Consider the following 18,684-nt stretch of genomic DNA (forward strand, 5'->3'; position numbering starts at 1 on the left):
CACACACAAATATATATATATATATATATATATATATATATATAGAGATATTGCAATAACAAATTTCACAATTTTATTAACAATGCTCTTCCCAAATTTGGTGTTCAGTTGTGAGTCACACTTATCTCATTTTATTTGTTACACATTTGCTTGAGGTGATTATTTGTCAATATTGTGCATTGTGAGATGTTTCATAAATCCTATAATACATGAAACATTCATCTGCAAACATAGTTTTCATGCTTCTTAAGAGTAAATTCTTCTGTATTTTGGCTGCTGAAAAAGTCTTAACTTAAAATGCAAATAGCACAAGAATCTCAAGAATTGCAGATACTCTGATTCTCTCTCTCTCTCCTCCCTCATGTTCATGATCTTTTCCTCTATTTTAACTTCTGTTTCATTTCAACTGCCAAGGATGACAATATGAGGTCCACGCTGGAGAAGTGTTGAGTAGTGTTATTATGTCTTTGTTGTTGGCAGTGAAAGGGCCGTTGTGTAGCTGTGTGTGTGTGTGTGTGTGTGTGTGTGTGTGTGTGTGTTACAGTGTGCTGTGGTGGGGGAAGCATGAATCAGGAATGATTAATGTAACATGCACTCGAGTGCCTCATTGTCCTGGAAACTATCGTGATGTAGTTTTATCTTTTTCTTAAAAGTGCTTGATGATCTTGTATCAGACAAAATCATGGATGAGCACCATGATGGTGTCTGATCTGATTAGACATGAAATAAAGAAAGGAAGAAAGAAAGAAAGAAAGAAAGAAAGAAAGGAAGAAAGTATGAGTTGTCTGTGACTGGCTGCTGACTCAGACACACTAACGGACGTTTATTGTGTGAATAATACACACGCACAGATTTCCAGACAGACACAAGAGCTCATCTTTAATCTAAATGATCCACACACACACACACACACACACACACACACACACACACACACACACACACACACAAGTGAAGTAGACAACACATATCCCTGAGGTATGTTTAAGAAAAAAGGCAGGAATAGAGGATGTAAAGGAGAATTTCAAAAAACAGTGTTGATGTCTTTGTGTTGTTTATTTGTGTGTGTGTGTGTGTGTGTGTGTGTGTGTGTGTGTGTGTGTGTGTGTGTGTGTGTGTGTGTGTGGGAGAGATAGACTGTCAGAATTCACGAGGCTGAAAACACAGATACCCATTGTGTTCACACACCTCGTGGGCACTGGTCCGTGTGTGTGTGTGTGTGTGTGTGTGTGTGTGCGTGTGTGTGCAGCAGTGGGCAGTTGTGCTGAGTAGATGGTTGGCACCAGGCTGAATGAGAGGCACTGTGCCAACACATCCCTCCAGATCTGCGTCACACACTGTCTGCCAACACACACTCTGCCTCTCTCCCTCTCCCTCTCTCTCTCTCTCTCTCTCTCTCTCTCTCTCTCTCTCTCTCTCTCAAACACACACACACACACTCACTGTAGGAAGCACTTACAGTACCTTGGAGAGGTTGAGATCAAAAGGGAGAGATTTGACTCGCCAGCTGAAGACTGGGTATGTGTGAGTGTGTGTTTATGTCTTTGCTAGTCAGTGCTGTTGAGGTAAAATAGAAGAAAATAAGATCAGGCAGCCAGTGCCAAAGAAAATGATGCTCGTAACACACTAAAATTCAAACATTCACTATACAGTGAATGAAAGTGATGCACAGTGATCCACATCTGCAGCTGGTGTGATCCACATTTAGACTGTGATGTTTTGCAACGCTGTCATCATGTGTGTCACGGAATCTGAGAAACATGTGATACACAGGACTGTCCACGAAAATGTGATCTCGAGCAAATCCACGGGACAAAATGATGTACGACCACCTGACAAAACAATACAGATATTTGATGATTTAAAGTAAAAACTAAGTGTCACGGTGAGATGTGGTGGCCTATTTATCTAAACTTGCACTCAGTTTTAAAGCGAGTCTAAATTTCCACTATATTTCACCCTGCTTGCTTTTCTTATTCACAGTGTGCTGCTGTGTGTGTGTGTGTGTGTGTGTGTCTCGGTAAATGGATGTGGGGGTTGACATGGTTCTCTCTCAGAGGAAGTCTGTGGTTGGGCCATTTCTACATATTTTCCCCTCACACACAGACACACACACACACACACACACACACACACCACACACACACACACACACACACACACGTTTTCCCTATCAGGCCAAATGAAGCTTTCTTTTAAAAGCACCATGCAGCTCCACAGATGTGGAAGCCATTTCTCTCACATCTCTCTCTCCCCCTCTCCCTCTCCCTCTCTCTCACACACACACACACAGAAAAACATTAATGCGAATAAACACAAAAACCCACAGTCTCTTGGGGTGCGGTCTCCCCTGCAACCCCGGTGCAGTGTGGGTAGCTGTGGTAAAAGAGGTCCCTGTGAGAGGCTGTCCAAAAATAGCCTGAGTAAAAATGCAGGAACGTGGCAATCGCCCAGTGTCACACAGAAAAATCCAGTCATCTGTGTGTTTGTGTGTGTGTGTGTGTGTGTGCTCTTCGGGGGGAGTGTTTGATTTTGTTAATTTAATCCTAAATGCTTGTTTACTCAGATAAAAATACCACCTAAAAACTTTCTACCCTGGGAAAAACAGACTGTCTGTGATTCACCGCCTCTCACTGTCAGTTGTCTCTTCCTCATGGAGATTAGAGTCGTGGGAAAGAGGAAGGTTTTGAAACACAGAGAAGAAACAGAAAGAAATCAAATTAGATGTTTGCTCATTACCACTACCCCACACCTTAACTGCTTTTTGGCCATTTGGGTGTAGCAGAAACAAGCTGTGAACACAAATCTATCACCTTTTAAGTTGATACAGCAAACTTGTGTGCAAAGAACCAATGAATGGTGCGAATGAATCAAAACAGTAACGTTGAAAGACGCTAAAATACTCCACTAAACTTTCAAATACAAATAGTCATGTGATCCATTATTGATATTAAAATATTGATTACAGCTGTTAGTAAACTAATTTAAACTCCTATCACACATGGATTTACGAAGTTGCCATTTCCAATAAACTGTGTTCTTTTACTTAGTCTTAGTTACAAGTTACTTAGTTTTTCAGAACCTCCACACTGGTAAGAGGAGGAGGCGCCGTTCACAAGCGCTGGGTGCACCGGCCCTCGTCAGGTTTCCTGGTGTTCACCCAATCAGAAGGTGAGCTTTTAAGGAGGCCACCTAAGGAGGCCCAAGCTAATATGCCTGCTTCAGTCAGCGGCTCAAATACAGGGCTACATAACAGGCAGTTTCAGATGAACCTTTTTTGAAACGTCAGTCATGCAAAGCTAGTCTCATGGAGCCTGAGGATAAAAAATACAGAGCTGGAAATGAACATAAAAGGTCCACTTTATATGACACTGGGAAAAAATCTTTTCCCCTAAGAAAATATGAGTTATTGCCAAATGTTGAGAAATGGTTGAATTTCATCCACAATGCAGCAGCGTGAATTTACCTCCAGCAGCCAGAGACATTCTGGCAAATCCAAACACAGAAATGGTTCTGTGATTCTTCAGATGTACACATTCCCTCACCTCATGAATATACACACAGACATGCACACGCTCACATATTTGGTGGTTAGTTTGCAGCCCCCCTGGCACAGAGCCATATGTAATATAACCTGGAGTGCAGAGACAGACAAAGCCTGACCCTCCTCTGTCTGCCTGACTGTGTTGTTCTTTCTACATGAGGAAGAGAGAGTTGTTAATAGAATATAAGTGAGCTCTTGTAGTGCCCTTATTATCACTTCTATTTCCCCATCCTGTTCTCTCTCATTCACAGACAGACAAAACAGACATTATACAAGGTCAAACAAGACAGACAAGGGTAGCCTTACTGTATCGGCTGAGGTTGTTGATGTACCTTTTTTGCTATTATCAAACCTAACTGAAGACACATGAGAACTGAAGTAACATGACATTTGCTTTCAATAGATAAATAAGTAAAACAAGGGCTGAAAGCTGTACAGGATGAGATCATCATCCCAGCATAAAAAGATCAGAGTCAGATTTTAGCTGCCAGTGTGTCAACAACACTATTGAATAAAGCACAGATCCGGGGGGAAAGAAAGGCCATAATCCAAAATGACAAAAAGAAAAAAAAAAGTTTTTAGGCATATGATATTTAGTTTCAGTAACTTTGGTTTCCAATATACACACTTACTTCTCAACTAAAACTAGAAAATGAAAGGACTGACAAACACGCACACACATATAGACAAACTAACCTCAACTGACTTTGCACATGCACACACACAGTATGTAAATGCACAGCGACACGTGTGTGTGTGCGGGCTTGTGTGTGTGTGTGTGCGAGCTTGTGTGTGTGTGTGTGTGTGTGTGATTTACCAGTCCAACTCTCAATTGTGCTGGAAAGGTTTTGACGTAGTTGGTGGTTTTCACAGCAGTTACAGCGGGGGCAGGGGGGAGAGGCCAAACACAGAGCTTTGTATTATTCTGGAGAAAGAGCTGACGGTTTCTGATTTAAGAACTGATTTTGTGCGAAACTCCCAGTCATATTAAGCTGCTGCTCCTGCTTTAGGCTAAATGTACGATCAGTGTACAGCCAGTCTTATTACCAGAGTCATGGGAAACAGAGAATGGATCCCTGTGTGATTCTGAAAAAGCATCAATTCTCAGTTCGTTTGTTTATTTTTTTTCAAATCATAGTTATTTTCAATGTGACTTGTTGCTATATTAGTTTGACAGGGTTTTAAACATTATCAGCAACTGAAAAAACTTAACACATGTTGAGTCTCACACAGGAAAACACATCCAATGCTAACTGAAATGTGTTGCAGTACTGAAAAGACAGAACAGTGCTGCAGTAATGTGCAAATGAACTGTTGCTGGCATTAATCTCTCTTTCTCTCTCTCTCTCTCTCTCTCTCTTTCTCTCTCTGTCTCTCTCTCTCTGTCTTTGCAGGTCTATTTAAAGGCCCCTATGATCTTGAATGGGGTGTGTGTGATTTGGAGAGGCTGGATCGACCTACAGAGGCTGGATGGGATGGGATACCTGGAGTATGATGATGAGAGAGCACAGGTAACACATGTCTTCTCACATAGTGTAACGTTTGTATGCATGCACAAAAACTCCACAGCCTCCTTTTGCTTTGTTTTCCTCTTTTCCTCCTGAAATCACATTGCAATCTCTGTCTTGTTTAAAAGAAAGAAATGAATTTAGTTTTTGCCCCAACTCTTTTCTAACCTTGGAACGTCTTTATCACGGAAAAAACAGAAAACTAAACCGACTATCACTTTCTATTTCTGTGTGTGTGTGTGTGCAGCATGAGGACGCTTTGGCCCAGGCAGCTTTTGAAGAGGCTCGCCGCAGAACCAGAGACTTTGAAGACAGAGACCGATCACACAGAGAGGATCTAGAGGTGAGAGAGCCTGAGACTGTTGTTCATGTTAATGGGGGGCTACTTGTCTGCCATCTCAAAGACAATGGCACTGTTACTGGACTGTGTAGCTCCAACTCTCCTGTCCTGTAACAGGACAAATCTGCTTCCTTACCAGACCTCCCAGGGCCTTGCAAAGCCAGTTTAAAACTTATAAACTGTAGTAAAGATTTTTGGTGCAAGATGCTAGTCTAGGAAAACTGCTATGAAACTGACGAGCATTGTTTCAATTCACATCTGTTGTACCTCTGACCACAGTTATAATGACTGATGGGTGTAGTCATTAGTGTGCTCTCTTCAACCGGTAACCACACCCAACAGTGAAGATTCAGTGTGGTACTAAACACACCCTGAGTACACTTATGCATCGCTGGAGGTCAGCAAAAACAAGAATGTGAAATGAATGAATAATTCACATGATGTTTTAGTTTGAAATGAGAAGCAAAGACCAAAGACAGTTTAGCTCATTGGTCCAATCGTATGCAGAAAAGGTTCATGTCATTGTTTTGTCTAATGTACAAGTTATATGAAATTATTCTTGCCACAAACGAATGCCTATATACCTATGAAAAGTGAAACTTAAAGTTTGTGGGCTGGCTTTGCAAGACTAGTCTTACCTAACTGGAAATTTAATCATCTCTGATTTACAAAAATATAAAGAAACACAGCATCACCTATGCAGCTTGCTTGCTGTTTCTGGCTTGTAATCCATTCAGAAAATTGTCTCTCTCAAATGTCAAATTGAGCATACAGTTATTTTCTGATGAGTTTCACAACATCATAATATGCATAATGTCAAATATATATTGATTGATGTTTAGAGGAAACTAAACGCCATTTTATTAAAGCCACAGAGTCAAATTTCCAGTTAGATTTTCTTTGCTTAGCGCTTGGAGCGGCTTAGGGTTGTGTGATGTGTGATTGTGTGCTTCAGTTATTTCTTATTTGAATAGAATTTCAGTTTGATAGGTTTAGTGCATGATCAGTTTGATAATAAATCTAATCTGATAGTTGATTTGATTTAATATTAATGAACTATTGAATGACTGGTTCAGTTTTGTCAGGTGTCCCACAAGCCTCAGAAGGGAAAGTAGTTTACTCACTTTGTGCCAGATTTAATTTAAAAATGCCTGAAATTTGACATAATAACTATAATATAAAATTATTTCTGAATTTGTCAGCTCCTAAAGTGCCTCTAGTTTATGAAATGTAATTGTTTAACAGTTTGTGCTGTTTGCAGTGTCTTATGTGTAATTTAAATTCACAAATTCACATGTCATAGGTTTGAAATTTGTAACTGTCCCAAATGCATTTAATTACTTGAGACAAACTCACTTTCCCGGCAAGGCTTTGGGGAGATCAGTGGCATCCTTCCTAAGTTGACGCCCTACGAATGAACCCCAAAATTGTTTATTTTTTAGGACCCTGTGGTTTCTAAAATCTGGGACTGATGACACACAGACAGACAGCCAGCAGAAAAGAACAGGGTCTGTGTCCTTCATTTCTCACCATCTATCACACTGTCATGCACTAAACCACCCTGTGTGTGTGTTGCATGTTGTGTGCAGTTGTGTGTGTGTGTGTATGTGTTTGTGTGTGTGTGTGCGTGCGTGTATCTACCTGTTTAATTTAAATATGTGCATTCTTGTGTTTTATTTTCTGTGTCTGTCACCACAGGCAGTTGTGTGTGTGTGTGTGTGTGTGTGTGTGTGTGTGTTGTGTGTGTGCAAGTGTTTGTTAGTGTGTGCGCAAGTGTTTTTCTATGTTCATGAATGTGCATGCATTTCAAATGAACTTAATGACTGTAATATCTGCTTCTGCTTATTTTAACAATTTGCATACACACACACACACACACCCACACACACACACACACACAAGACTTACCACAGCTTTGCAGCACATGGTCCTACAGAAATTAGATGGTAGAAGAAAGGCAGGAACACAGCACATGGAGAGAAGAGAGGGGGGAGAGACGCACAGACGAGGAGAACAGAAAGACAGGAAAGAGAGAGAGAGACATTTATTGAAGGTCGTCTTTCATCTGACTGATCTCATGTTTCTTCCCTGAGGCTCTGAGAGAAAAAGAAAACCTTGTGTCTCCTGCTAAATCAATATAAGTGCCACCACTTAAAAAAACGCAGATTTTTATCATGTATGTATAAAATGAATTCGATATGGTACTAAATATTATTTAGACTAGAGACAAGTGTGGAGAGATTGAAGGTCGTGTAAAACAAAGCTCCCTTTAGGTCTTTCACCCTCATGGGGTTATAAGATTTTGTATCCTGTGCTTTGGCACTTTTTATTGCTTTTACCGCCGGTGCCCCTGATTTCCCTTGAATTTCTTATATTAGCTATTATAAATATTTAGTGCAAAGGGCAGACAATGAAGCAGAATGAATGATAAATTTGGAAGGGATGTGAGTAAAGGTGCATGGCCCATATTTGAAAAAGCACACGCATGCTTCCGCATCTGTCATAAGAAAGTGTAGGAATAATAATGTTGTTTATTTGAATGTTAAGGTCATATTTATTATTTGTCACATACACATGTTTGACTTAAATACCTACAGTAAAGTGATAGTTCTGTTTAGAAGTTTACATGAAGGTCAAGTCACCAGAACAGGTACAGTTTGTATGTATTCAAGCTGGAGCCCTTTAACAGCTCCTTGGGCTCTCCATCTCGGTAAAGCCAGAGCAGTGTTGGTTCCAAGGTCAGACCGAGAAAGAAATTCATACTTAGACTTATCCACTGGGACTGGGCCTCATGAATGACACTGATGGAGCCGGTAAAATTTAAAAATTATCTTCTCTTATCTTATGTCTTTGTCAGAGGCCTACATGGTTTCTTCAATGGAGGAAAATCTCGAACTTTGCGTTCACCTTCACGTACGGCACTGTGCCATCTTGCATGTTGGCCGTCACTGTGTGTTTATAAACATGGGGAGGGCAGACGGCTTAACAGGAAGGACTCAATACACTAATATGCACACACACATGCACTAAGATGCACGTGCCGCCATCCCGAATACCAAAATAAAGAACTGAGAGATTCGGATTACATCGCATACAGAAGAGGTGTTACTTCTCCTCTGAGGATGTCATTATTCCACCTCATCTTTACATAGAAAATAAATAGTTGTTTTCCACTATACTATCGTTTAAAATCACACTTCCTGAACCTTCAAGTGAACAAAGAGCCTTTATGTTAGCCTAGCTTAGCATAAAGACTGGAGACAGGGGGGAACAGCTAGCCTGGTTATGTCCGAAGTAAAAAGAAACATTTGTCATCAATGTGCTAAGCAGTCATGACTCAAAATAATGGACAGAAATACTCCTGTTGTCTTGCAGATGATGAGATAAGAACATTGGGATATGTATTTCATAAAAGACCATTTTAGCATTAAGATGGACAGAAACAGCAGTCACAGTGCGATTCTACAGCTCTGCTCTGAGATGTTTCTTTGGGTGTGACTGATGAGCATTGCTGAATAGTTACAGAGATACAGCGTCAGCATTTCTGTGGTCTGAACCCCTTTTTTCCTTCTGTCTCTCTCTCTCTCTCTCTCTCTGACTCTCTTTATCTTGTTAGCTGGCAATCTAGTTATGTCTCTACCCTGTCTATACTGTGTGTAGTTCAAAGCCGCAGTTAACTTCTTCTGTCTGTCAGAGAGAAGACAGAAGTCGCCACATTGGTGTTGTATTTGTTGCATAGTATAAAGTTAAATGAAATGAAATCTTTCCACCAATATAAATGGCTCAGGCAGAACCGCGAGTGAGAGAATAGCAGAGAGAGAAAGACATGAAAATGTAATGTTAGTCATGTAAGGCTAGGCATGGGGAAAAGGTGCCGCACCATACATTTAATTTTTCATGTCTGATGAACAGTGGTTTACTGCTCAAACATTACTCTGCCAACAAAAGGAAAAGTTTAAAAAACAATATTCGAACAACATATCAGTGTGGTTTAAATGTGTACTGCACGGGCTTTAACTGATTTCTGATCTATAATAGACTGGAGTCACCATAAGTGGTATTTGTCAAATTCAAATTTAACATTTTCAAGCCAACATCTGAACATAACAAAACATCTGTATAACAATACTTAAACCATATGAAACCAATGAAAAGCCTTTTAAACCTTATCAGTAGCTGTAGTACTTCTGTGATTACTGTTGCTATATGATCAATCAGAATTACATTTTAAAAATTCTGCAGAGGAAAATTATGGCACTCTGATGTTTATTGGGTTGCGTAGGTTTTATTATAATAAAGCTCAGCAGAAAAACATTAATGTTTTTTTTTCCATGTGGGTGCTCACTGAATATAATGATGTTTCCCTCTCAATTCCTGAGGCCTTGTCAGTTTGGCAGATACAACATTTTTCATCCAAATGCAGTGATACTCCAGTCATTCAAGGTCAGAAGGTACCTGTCAGAGTGATGGATGGAAAAGCAATAGATTGAGAAGAAATGCGTGTTTTAACTCCACAGTGCACAGACACACTCACACACACACACACACACACACACACACACACACACACACACACACACTCAAACACATACACACACACACACTCCCAAGTGCTCAGCAAAAAGAGATTTGGTGGTGAATGATGAGATGGCACTGAAAGCATTAATATATCATTAGTATTGATTGCCATCAGACCCCCTACTTTGACTTATACACACACACACACACACACACACACACACACACACACACACACACACACACAAATTCACAGACACATTCAAATACTGTACAGGCACATATATGCACAAATCGCAGATACAGCAAATCTACTCAGTTCACCATACACACACACACACACACACACACACGTACGGACGGACAGACACACACACACACACACACACACCCTTCTCCAGTATTGAGTTGTGGTGAAGGAGCCTATAGTGGCCCAGCAAGCTTCCGTCTGTGTGTGGATCAATACAGAAAGCTCTCCTCCTGCCCTTATGATTAGCAAAGACCACTCCCTTCTACAATGACCAACAATACACTCAAAGCTTTCCGTGTTCACTGTCTCTTACAATTTTGAATTTGTCCTATCTCAAAATAACTTTTAATTAATACTGTAAATTTCAAACAGATACATTTATGTTTGACAAATAACAAATAACATGTTAAATAGGAAATATTATGGGTTACTAAGGTGGCGCACATGGTTAGAGGAAAAAATGAAGTGAAACTGAATAGGCCTTTCTCACAGTAGACATTTTAAGTCAAACACAGGTTTAACTAATCACATCATTATCACATGTTAATGTTATTAATTCTGCAGATCATATGAATCAGATTCACTTGGGAACAATAATAATACTAATAATAAAAAAAAGGATTCTGAGGCTAGCAGTTGCTAAGATAGAGCTCAACAAAATTTGTTCAGAAAGCAAAAAAGTACAAAGTAAACTAATCGGAATAGCCAACGTTAACATTAACAGCTGTTTACTTACCAGTCTAGAAGAAACAAACACTGTCTCCAGCAGTGGAAAGCAACCTTTTTGTTTTGCTTCTATTTCTGTCACTTCTTTTCTTCTCGTGAAGTTAGCTAACCATCTAGCCCCAGCATGGTCATAAATCACTTTAGCGAACTTGTTAACAAACAGTTGCCTATTTACACATCTAGCAGTTACGGGGCAACATTATTCATTTGGAGACATTTTTCTGTCAACATGGCAATAGTCACTCTCCTTTTCGCTCTGTTTTTCATCCCCACCAACTCCTGAGGGAAATATGTGACTATAAATTCTTCACTACATTCTTACCTTCTGCCTCACTACATTACCATCACAGCACATCTAGCCTTAGCCCTGAACGTTGGCTGTGCACATGCTGCAGAATCATCCATTATAAACTTTATTCCCAGGGAGACTGGGAGGACACAAACATAGCCTACGAGCACAGATGGTGCTATAATGAACAATCAAGAGTTGATTTCATTGTGACTCCACTTTGAAATCCCAAAAAAAATCAAGTCACTCTAATTGAGCCACACATAAATATTTGATAGCAGCAGTTTTGAGAAAGCAACAGACAGCTTTCCAGAGGAGACAGACAGAAACTGGAGTCAGTCTGGCTGTGAGGATTCAAAATGGTAGTATGACATACTGTATGTGTGTGTGCATGTGACTGTGTGTATGTTGCTATTATGGTGAGTCATTGAGATGACACAAACTACATTCCAGTTGAACTAAGCAACCCCTTTACTATCTCTGTCTGCATTTCTGTCTGCTCTGCTCTCTGCTTCACCTCTGCCCACACTTTCTCACCTCTCTCTCCCCTCTACCCCTTCCGCCATCTCACCCTACCCCTGCTAAATTCCCTCAGCTCTCACTTAAGTGTAAACATATAACCACAAGTATTTTTTTTTTTACAGCAGGAGCAGGTTCATGCCACAAGCTCACAAACACATACACACTATACCCACTCATGAAATAAATTTAAAAGTCTTGTCATGCTGATGGTCTCTAATGATGACCTAATGATCCTTCATTGTGTGTGTGTGTGTGTGTGTATGTGTGTGTGCGTATGTGTGTGTGCATGTGTGTGTGTCTGTGTTTATCTGTGTCAGACAGCCAGTATGTCTGCCAGTTTATATGTCTGTCAGTCTGTCTGCCTCTCTGCCTGTCTGTCTGCCAGCTATCTTGACTAAAATATCAACATCAGTAAAGTGTATAAACAGTCGCACATAACTTATTATAAAGCTTTCTGGCTTCCTCTAGTGGCACTTTGGGGATTTGCAACTTCATTTTGCAGTCCTATATCACTCTGTCGTTGTAGAGGAGCTTTTTTTTTTTTTTTTTTAAACAAACGAACCAAACTTAGTTATTTTCACATTTGGGTTCTACTTGGTTAACTTTTTGAACCCTTGGAGGTAAAACTTTACTCAACCCGCTATTATGCATTTATAAGCAGTTTATAAACAGTTAGGCTAATGAATGGTTTATAATGCACTGCTGTGAGCAGATATGAGGCCATGTTTAAAGTTTCTTTGTCAACATTTATAATTGCTGCTATGAAGCACCCTGCATTTCCCATACGCACATGTCTTTCATCAGACCACCCTTTTGTCCTAAATTCTTTCAAACTACATATTTCCGGTTTATAAGAAGAACTTACAACTGTAACTCTTCAGTCGTACTTTGACATTGTCAGCATTATTGTTTCCGACATTAGACAGCTCCTCCAGAGCCACAGAAGACATTATTCAACTGTCTTTAAAGGCTGCGTAGTTCTCTTCATGAACTTCTTGTGCAGAATCAATGGAGTGACCCTAAAACCCATATCAGTACATAAACAATTTAAAATCCTAACCTTGACCTACAAAGGATTTTTACAGACTTAATAATCACTTAACAAATGTTTATTACACAAAATAAAATAGTAGTGGGCAGTTATAATGATATCTGTATTTTAAATATTTATATTGATGAATAATTCAAACCCTAATCAAGCATGTGTCCTACAAGTCTGACATAAAATTATCAATCAGTCAACCTATTAACATGGTTATCCTGACCTCCTCAGACAGATGATATTCCAGAGCTTAGGTTTCCTTGACAGCGACACATGTTTAAACGTTATTGCAGTAGTTGTGAGAAGACTAAAGCATGTAGGCTTTAACAACTTACACTGCTGATATGAGGCGCTAAAAAAGACTTTTATAGGCTGTTATAAGCCAATAATCATTATATATGTGCTGTTATAAAGACAGTCAGGTAAATGTTACTGATGCAGAGAATGTTTAAGTGTGTTGTATATCATATTTAAAAATTGTACTTAATTTATTGTATTTTTCTCTCTGATCCCTGTCTTACTATCCTTCCCATCTCTTCCTGCCTTCTCATCTGTCTAATCTCACTCCTCTCTCTATCACTTTTACCTCGCCTCTTTTCGTCCCTCTTCTCCTCTCCTCTCTTCCCCTCTTTCATCCTTCCATCTCTCTCTCCCCAGTCCAGACGACAGCAGGACCCCAGCCCTGGCTCAAACATGGCCAACGCTGATGTGGAGCACAAGATGCGCTGAGGAGGAGGACGACGATGAGGAAGTTGGGGAGGGAGGAAGAGGCGAAAACCAGGGCTGGCAGTCCATTCATTTTCAACACAATCAACTGGGGGGAAAAAAAGTCAAAACGAAACTGCAGTTGTAGACCAATTGTTCATCATTATTTCCTAACAGGTTTGATATGATCATTTTCACATGCCAACCATTTTTTCAATATTTGAATGTAGAAGAAAATAAAATTCCTGAATTGATTGAATTGAAAGTGAATAAAAGCCATAGAAAAGAGGGATTAAAAGGGTTATGGCCACAACAGACCTGGACAAAAAGTAGTTGAATATATTTTGATACAGAGGAAGGAACATGAGCAGTTGATTTAGCATTATATTGTAACTGTGACACATACAGAGTTGAAGTTGTTTCTTGAGTCAGATGAGAGTTACAGATATAAAAAGGAAAGATCAGATATTTTTTGTCCAGGTCTGAGAGGATTTGATGTGTAGGGGTAGTTTCCAGTACCAAAAGTATATTTTCTATTAATACACGATGTTGAAAATAGAGGGAGAGGGGTCACAAGGGGGTAAAGATGTTGTTAACGGGGGAGGAGGAAGAGAGACACAATCTTTGTTTGGCTCAGGGTCACGATCGGGGCTTATTGGTCAGGATTACCAGTAGAGCATGCATCAAAAGTGAGGTGTTGACAGTCTGTGAAAAAAACGATTCTGCATTGTTCAGTGTTGTGCAACACTTCACATTTGTGAACATGCCCTTGTTAACCCACACTATATCCAGCTCACTTCCTGAAACCTGCTGTTTTCTGAGACCAAAGTTCACTTTGCTGGAGAAGGGAGGGAGGCAGGGGATTAAGAGGGGGAAAATTTAGTTGCATTTAAAAAGATGGCAGGTGGGAGGAGAGCATCCAGAGAGACATTTGCCAGGTTCTAGGGTTAAGAAGTGTTTGCTGTACTATAATTTGAATTATTTCTCTAAACTTCACTGATGGTGAGGTGCCCATAACAGTAGAATCACAGGTTATGTAGCAACAACCTTGAGGCAGGACAGATAACAAAGACAACTGCTAGAAGCCATTAAGGAAATGATTTTTGTGGGGAGGGGGGTGTTCAGTTCAAACATCCTTTGTCTTCCAAGGGGTTTTGCACTATGCCATACAATCAGTCTTGTTCTCAACATGGATTTTCTTTATATGCATGAAACCAAACACAGGCCTACCTATGTTCTTTGTTGTTCCCTATGCAGCCTATTTATCGTCAGAGCACTCTCTGTACAGCGCTTTGATCAGGAATAAGTGGGTGATTCGAGGCTGTGTCCTTACATAGGTCCTTGCAAACAGCAGCACGCTCAAAAAAGCACAAAGCGTCTGTGTCCCTATGCCATATTTTTACTCATGTTAATCTGTGCACACATATGAACATAAAATAGAGTGTACCATACTTCTTTTTCAAAGCCCTTGGCTCATCATAACATGACATTGCTGTACAGCAAAACAATGTATCTCCAAACTTTGGTAATTTGAATTAGAAAAACGTCCTTTATGGGCTGAGAAAAATATCCTATTTCATAAGCCAAGTAAACCATTTAAAAGCCCACTGTTTTTTGTTTTTTTTTCAGAAAAGTTCATTGTCACAAAGATGAAAACTTGATTTTTCCTTAGCTCATAAAAAGTCATTGTGTGGGGATAAGTTGTTTTTTACAGCCATGATATGTAACATAGTATTGTAACATGCTACTAATACAATGGATCAGCCCAGACTCAAGCTCACAAACTCTTTAAAAACATCACATGCACATCAGTTGCATGTGTCACATATCACTTCTGTCTGTCTATAGAATAATTCTATACTACAATAATTGGATTGCAATCAACATTAATAATTTATCATTGCAGATCATAGACTGTATAGGTACAAATCCAGTTTAGTTATACACTCCAGCCATTGATCGATCAATCACCCACAGATTCCTCATCAATGAAGGACTGGAAAAACCTGAATGCAGTCTAAATACTATTCCCTGTCCTTTTACAGCACTAGTGTAATGAAATGGTATGTTTTGTTATCTTATCGTTTTGTTTGTGTGAAAGTCATGATGTTTACTTTTTCTATTACTTCTCTCTCTGTATATGTATTCATTTTTGTCCATCTTTCAGCTTTGTTATGAACTAGTAGTAGCAGTGCTAGGCTATTTTATGTTAAGTTTAAAATTACAAAATTTATCCAGACATTTGGGAGTTTTGAGGACTTTTGTTGCCTTTGTTTTTCATGTGTTCTTTTTATTAATGTTCTTTTTATTGTTTTTCTTTTGTTTTGTTTTTGTTTTTCTTTCTCAAGGAAATCCACTTCCTGGGTTAAATACATTGAATGTGGATTGACTCAAGCCCTATTTTTAAGCGACATAAATGTTTTTATATTGTGCAACGAGAAGCTCATTTCATTTTCCAGTGTGCACTCAACGGTTTTATTATAATTATTATAACCAAGAAAAATGTTTTGTTCATGCTTTTCTTTCTTGTAAGTATGACTTATTAAGAAGTTTGAGCTTTACATGAACTAAGAAAACTGATGATTTTTTTTTTCTTATTTTGTACATTGATAGCCATGTGTTTGTAACAATTTACAAAAAGTTCTGGAGTAAGGTTGTTGCTAAAAACAGCAGTTTGAATTAAAATAAAAAAGTTAAAATGTATTGAAAACTCAAACATGATAAACTTGATGATAGGTCCCTGCATCTCCAGCCAAATCATCAAGCTCAGGGTACAACAAAAATCTCTGCAGGATTTTTATCCTGAAATTTGGATACTATACAGGAGGATATTATTGGGGTAACCTAAGGTCAGAAACTTTCTCATTGGCAGCCTTGGTTGATAGCTTTCCCACAGAGATTTGTGCAACTGGGGGAAAAAAACTTAAATGTTCCCATTTTTTCTCAGAATACACTGATCCTATGAAGTCAGCTGGCCTTGTGACCTGGTGTTTAATTAGCTGAAGAATGTGGAAAACATACTTTCTGTCTAAGTGTACCTTCATTGTGATGAGTGGTGGGTTTTTGTAGTATGGGCACAGTTTGGTATTGTTAAGTTGAAAAGTCCAGCAGGTGAGAAGTGAAGTGGCGTTAATGACTGTGGATAATGTGAATGGGTAGAAGGACGCATTAGAACATTTGGATGCATGGAGCTGGTTGTGGCCCAAGATGAGGCTCAGGGCATGTTAGTGAAAGCTGTCATAGGTTTACATTTACAGTGGCTGTTATGTTTCCATGAGGCTGGATCCAGTTCAGATCAGGGAATCTGTAATTCATAAAGTCTATACAGTGGTACGCACTAGTTTTTTCTGGTTTATCAGTATTAACATTGGTGGAAACTGACAGAGCACTGGATATGAACCAGTACAGTACAATGAGAGGTGAAAAGCACAGTAGGTGTCAGAACCAGCACGGTTTGGTGGCTTTTGTAAGTCATGAGTTGAATGGTTATGTCTGTAACACAGCTAGACAATGGGCTAAGCTGTTCACCTGCCATAAGGTTTACCGTAACAGCTTTCATGCTGTGATAAATCTTAGAAATTACACTACCAGCCATTGGTGGTCTCATGAAAAAACTCCACCAACACTTACAGTATAAAGAACAATTTCATTCTAAAACCAAAACATTTCGACTTGTGGCCTTCATCAGGCTTATGGGTCACTAGGAACCCTGATGAAGGCCACAAGCCTTAGCATGTTAGTCTGGCAGTAAAGCTGTTCATCATACTACAGGTGTTGCTGAAGTTTTAACCCTCTCAGACTGGCTCCCTTCTCCATGCACATTGGGTTAGTAGGTGAAGTTGTGCCAGTATTCCCAACTCTGCCTCTACCAGGCTTATGAACTCTGCCACAACTCTTGATCAAAGCTGAAAATTAATTTTTATGGATTTAAAAAGGTTAAGAGACATAAGTGAGGAAACAATTGTGAACAACAAACTAAGTCACATTTCCAGCGCCACCCTGTCCCCACCACACCAGCCCAGTGTATCATTATACCATTATTTGGATGATTACCAGTGTAAACACATTAGTTGAAACTTCATCCCTCAATTTTCTTAATGCAGGCATTAAGGCAAAACATAAACCACCAACATTTTCTTTCTGTCTTTTTTTTTTTACCTAAACTGTTAATGTTCTTATTTGTTTAAGTTATTTATACTTTGGTTTTATTTGGAGATTCAAAGAAGAACTCTGTGGCTTGTACACACTCTCTACGTTTCTCTTTCCTGTGTGTGTGGTCTATCTTTTCCTCTGTTTTAGGGTTGAGCTTCTCCTCTTGGAGGAATTGGAAATATGAGATATTCAATTCAAAATGTTAGATGTTTTTCATAATAAACACATATGAATTCATGTATTTGTGTCTGTCTTTTTTTCGTTGAAATAGGTACTTCACTAACATATCATTCTCCAAGTATGCCATAAAAATGTCCTAAAAAATGTCAAGGCATAATATGGCATGAAAATGTCATAAAAAATGTCATAGTATAGTATGGCATAAAAATGACATAGTATAGAAAAGCATAAAATGTCATATTTATAATGAGGCATAAGATGTGGTAAAAATAAGAGTATAGTAAGGCATAAAATGTCACAATATAATATGGCATAAAAATGTCATAGTATAGTAAGGCAGAAAAATGTCATAAAAGTGTCATAAAAAAAGGCATAGTATAGTAAGGCATAAGATGTGGTAAAATTACAGTATAGTAAGGCATAAGATGTCACAATATAATACAGCATAAAAATGTCATAGTATAGTATGGCATAAAAATGACATAGTATAATAGGGCAGAAAATGTCATAATATAATAAGGCATAAAAATAACATAGTATAGTAAGGCAAAAAAATGTCATAAAAATGATATAGTATAGTAAGGCATAAAATGTCAAGAAAATGTGATAGTATAGTAAGGCATAAAATGACATAAAAATGACATAGTATAGTAAGGCATAAAATGTCATACAATGATGCAGAATAGTAAGGCATAAAATTTCATAAAGAATTCATACTATAGTAAGGCATAAAAATGTCAAAAAATCACATAGTATAGTAAGGCAAAAGATGTAAAAAAAATGATATAGTATAGTATGGTATAAAAAGTCATAAAAAATCACATAGTATAGTAAGGCAAAAAAATTATTAAAAAAATGATATAGTATAGTATGGCATAAAAAGTCATAAAAAAATCACATAGTATAGT

General features: G+C 38.7%; 1 protein-coding gene across 4 annotated transcripts in view; it reads left to right on the top strand.

Annotated features, from left to right (window-relative positions):
- cbfb (core-binding factor subunit beta) overlaps nucleotides 1–17,833 on the top strand; it is a 34,201-nt gene extending 16,368 nt beyond the window's left edge. The window contains exons 4-7 of one of the 4 annotated variants that reach the window (XM_023421290.2): nucleotides 4,939–5,055; nucleotides 5,300–5,395; nucleotides 6,835–6,900; nucleotides 13,402–17,833. In XM_023421290.2, the coding sequence (XP_023277058.1) occupies nucleotides 4,939–5,055; nucleotides 5,300–5,395; nucleotides 6,835–6,864 (243 nt within the window). In that variant the 3' untranslated portion in view covers nucleotides 6,865–6,900; nucleotides 13,402–17,833. Of the gene's footprint in view, nucleotides 1–4,938; nucleotides 5,056–5,299; nucleotides 5,396–6,834; nucleotides 6,901–13,396 lie in introns of all 4 variants that reach the window. The other 3 variants (XM_023421289.2, XM_023421287.2, XM_023421288.2) reach the window with 3 other exon arrangements.
- The last annotated feature ends 851 nt before the right edge of the window (nucleotides 17,834–18,684 follow it).

Source organism: Seriola lalandi, unplaced genomic scaffold, assembly GCF_002814215.2.
Source record: "Seriola lalandi dorsalis isolate HSWRI2012SDOR001 ecotype SW California unplaced genomic scaffold, Sedor1 jcf7180002054671, whole genome shotgun sequence".
Lineage (NCBI taxonomy): Eukaryota > Metazoa > Chordata > Actinopteri > Carangiformes > Carangidae > Seriola > Seriola lalandi.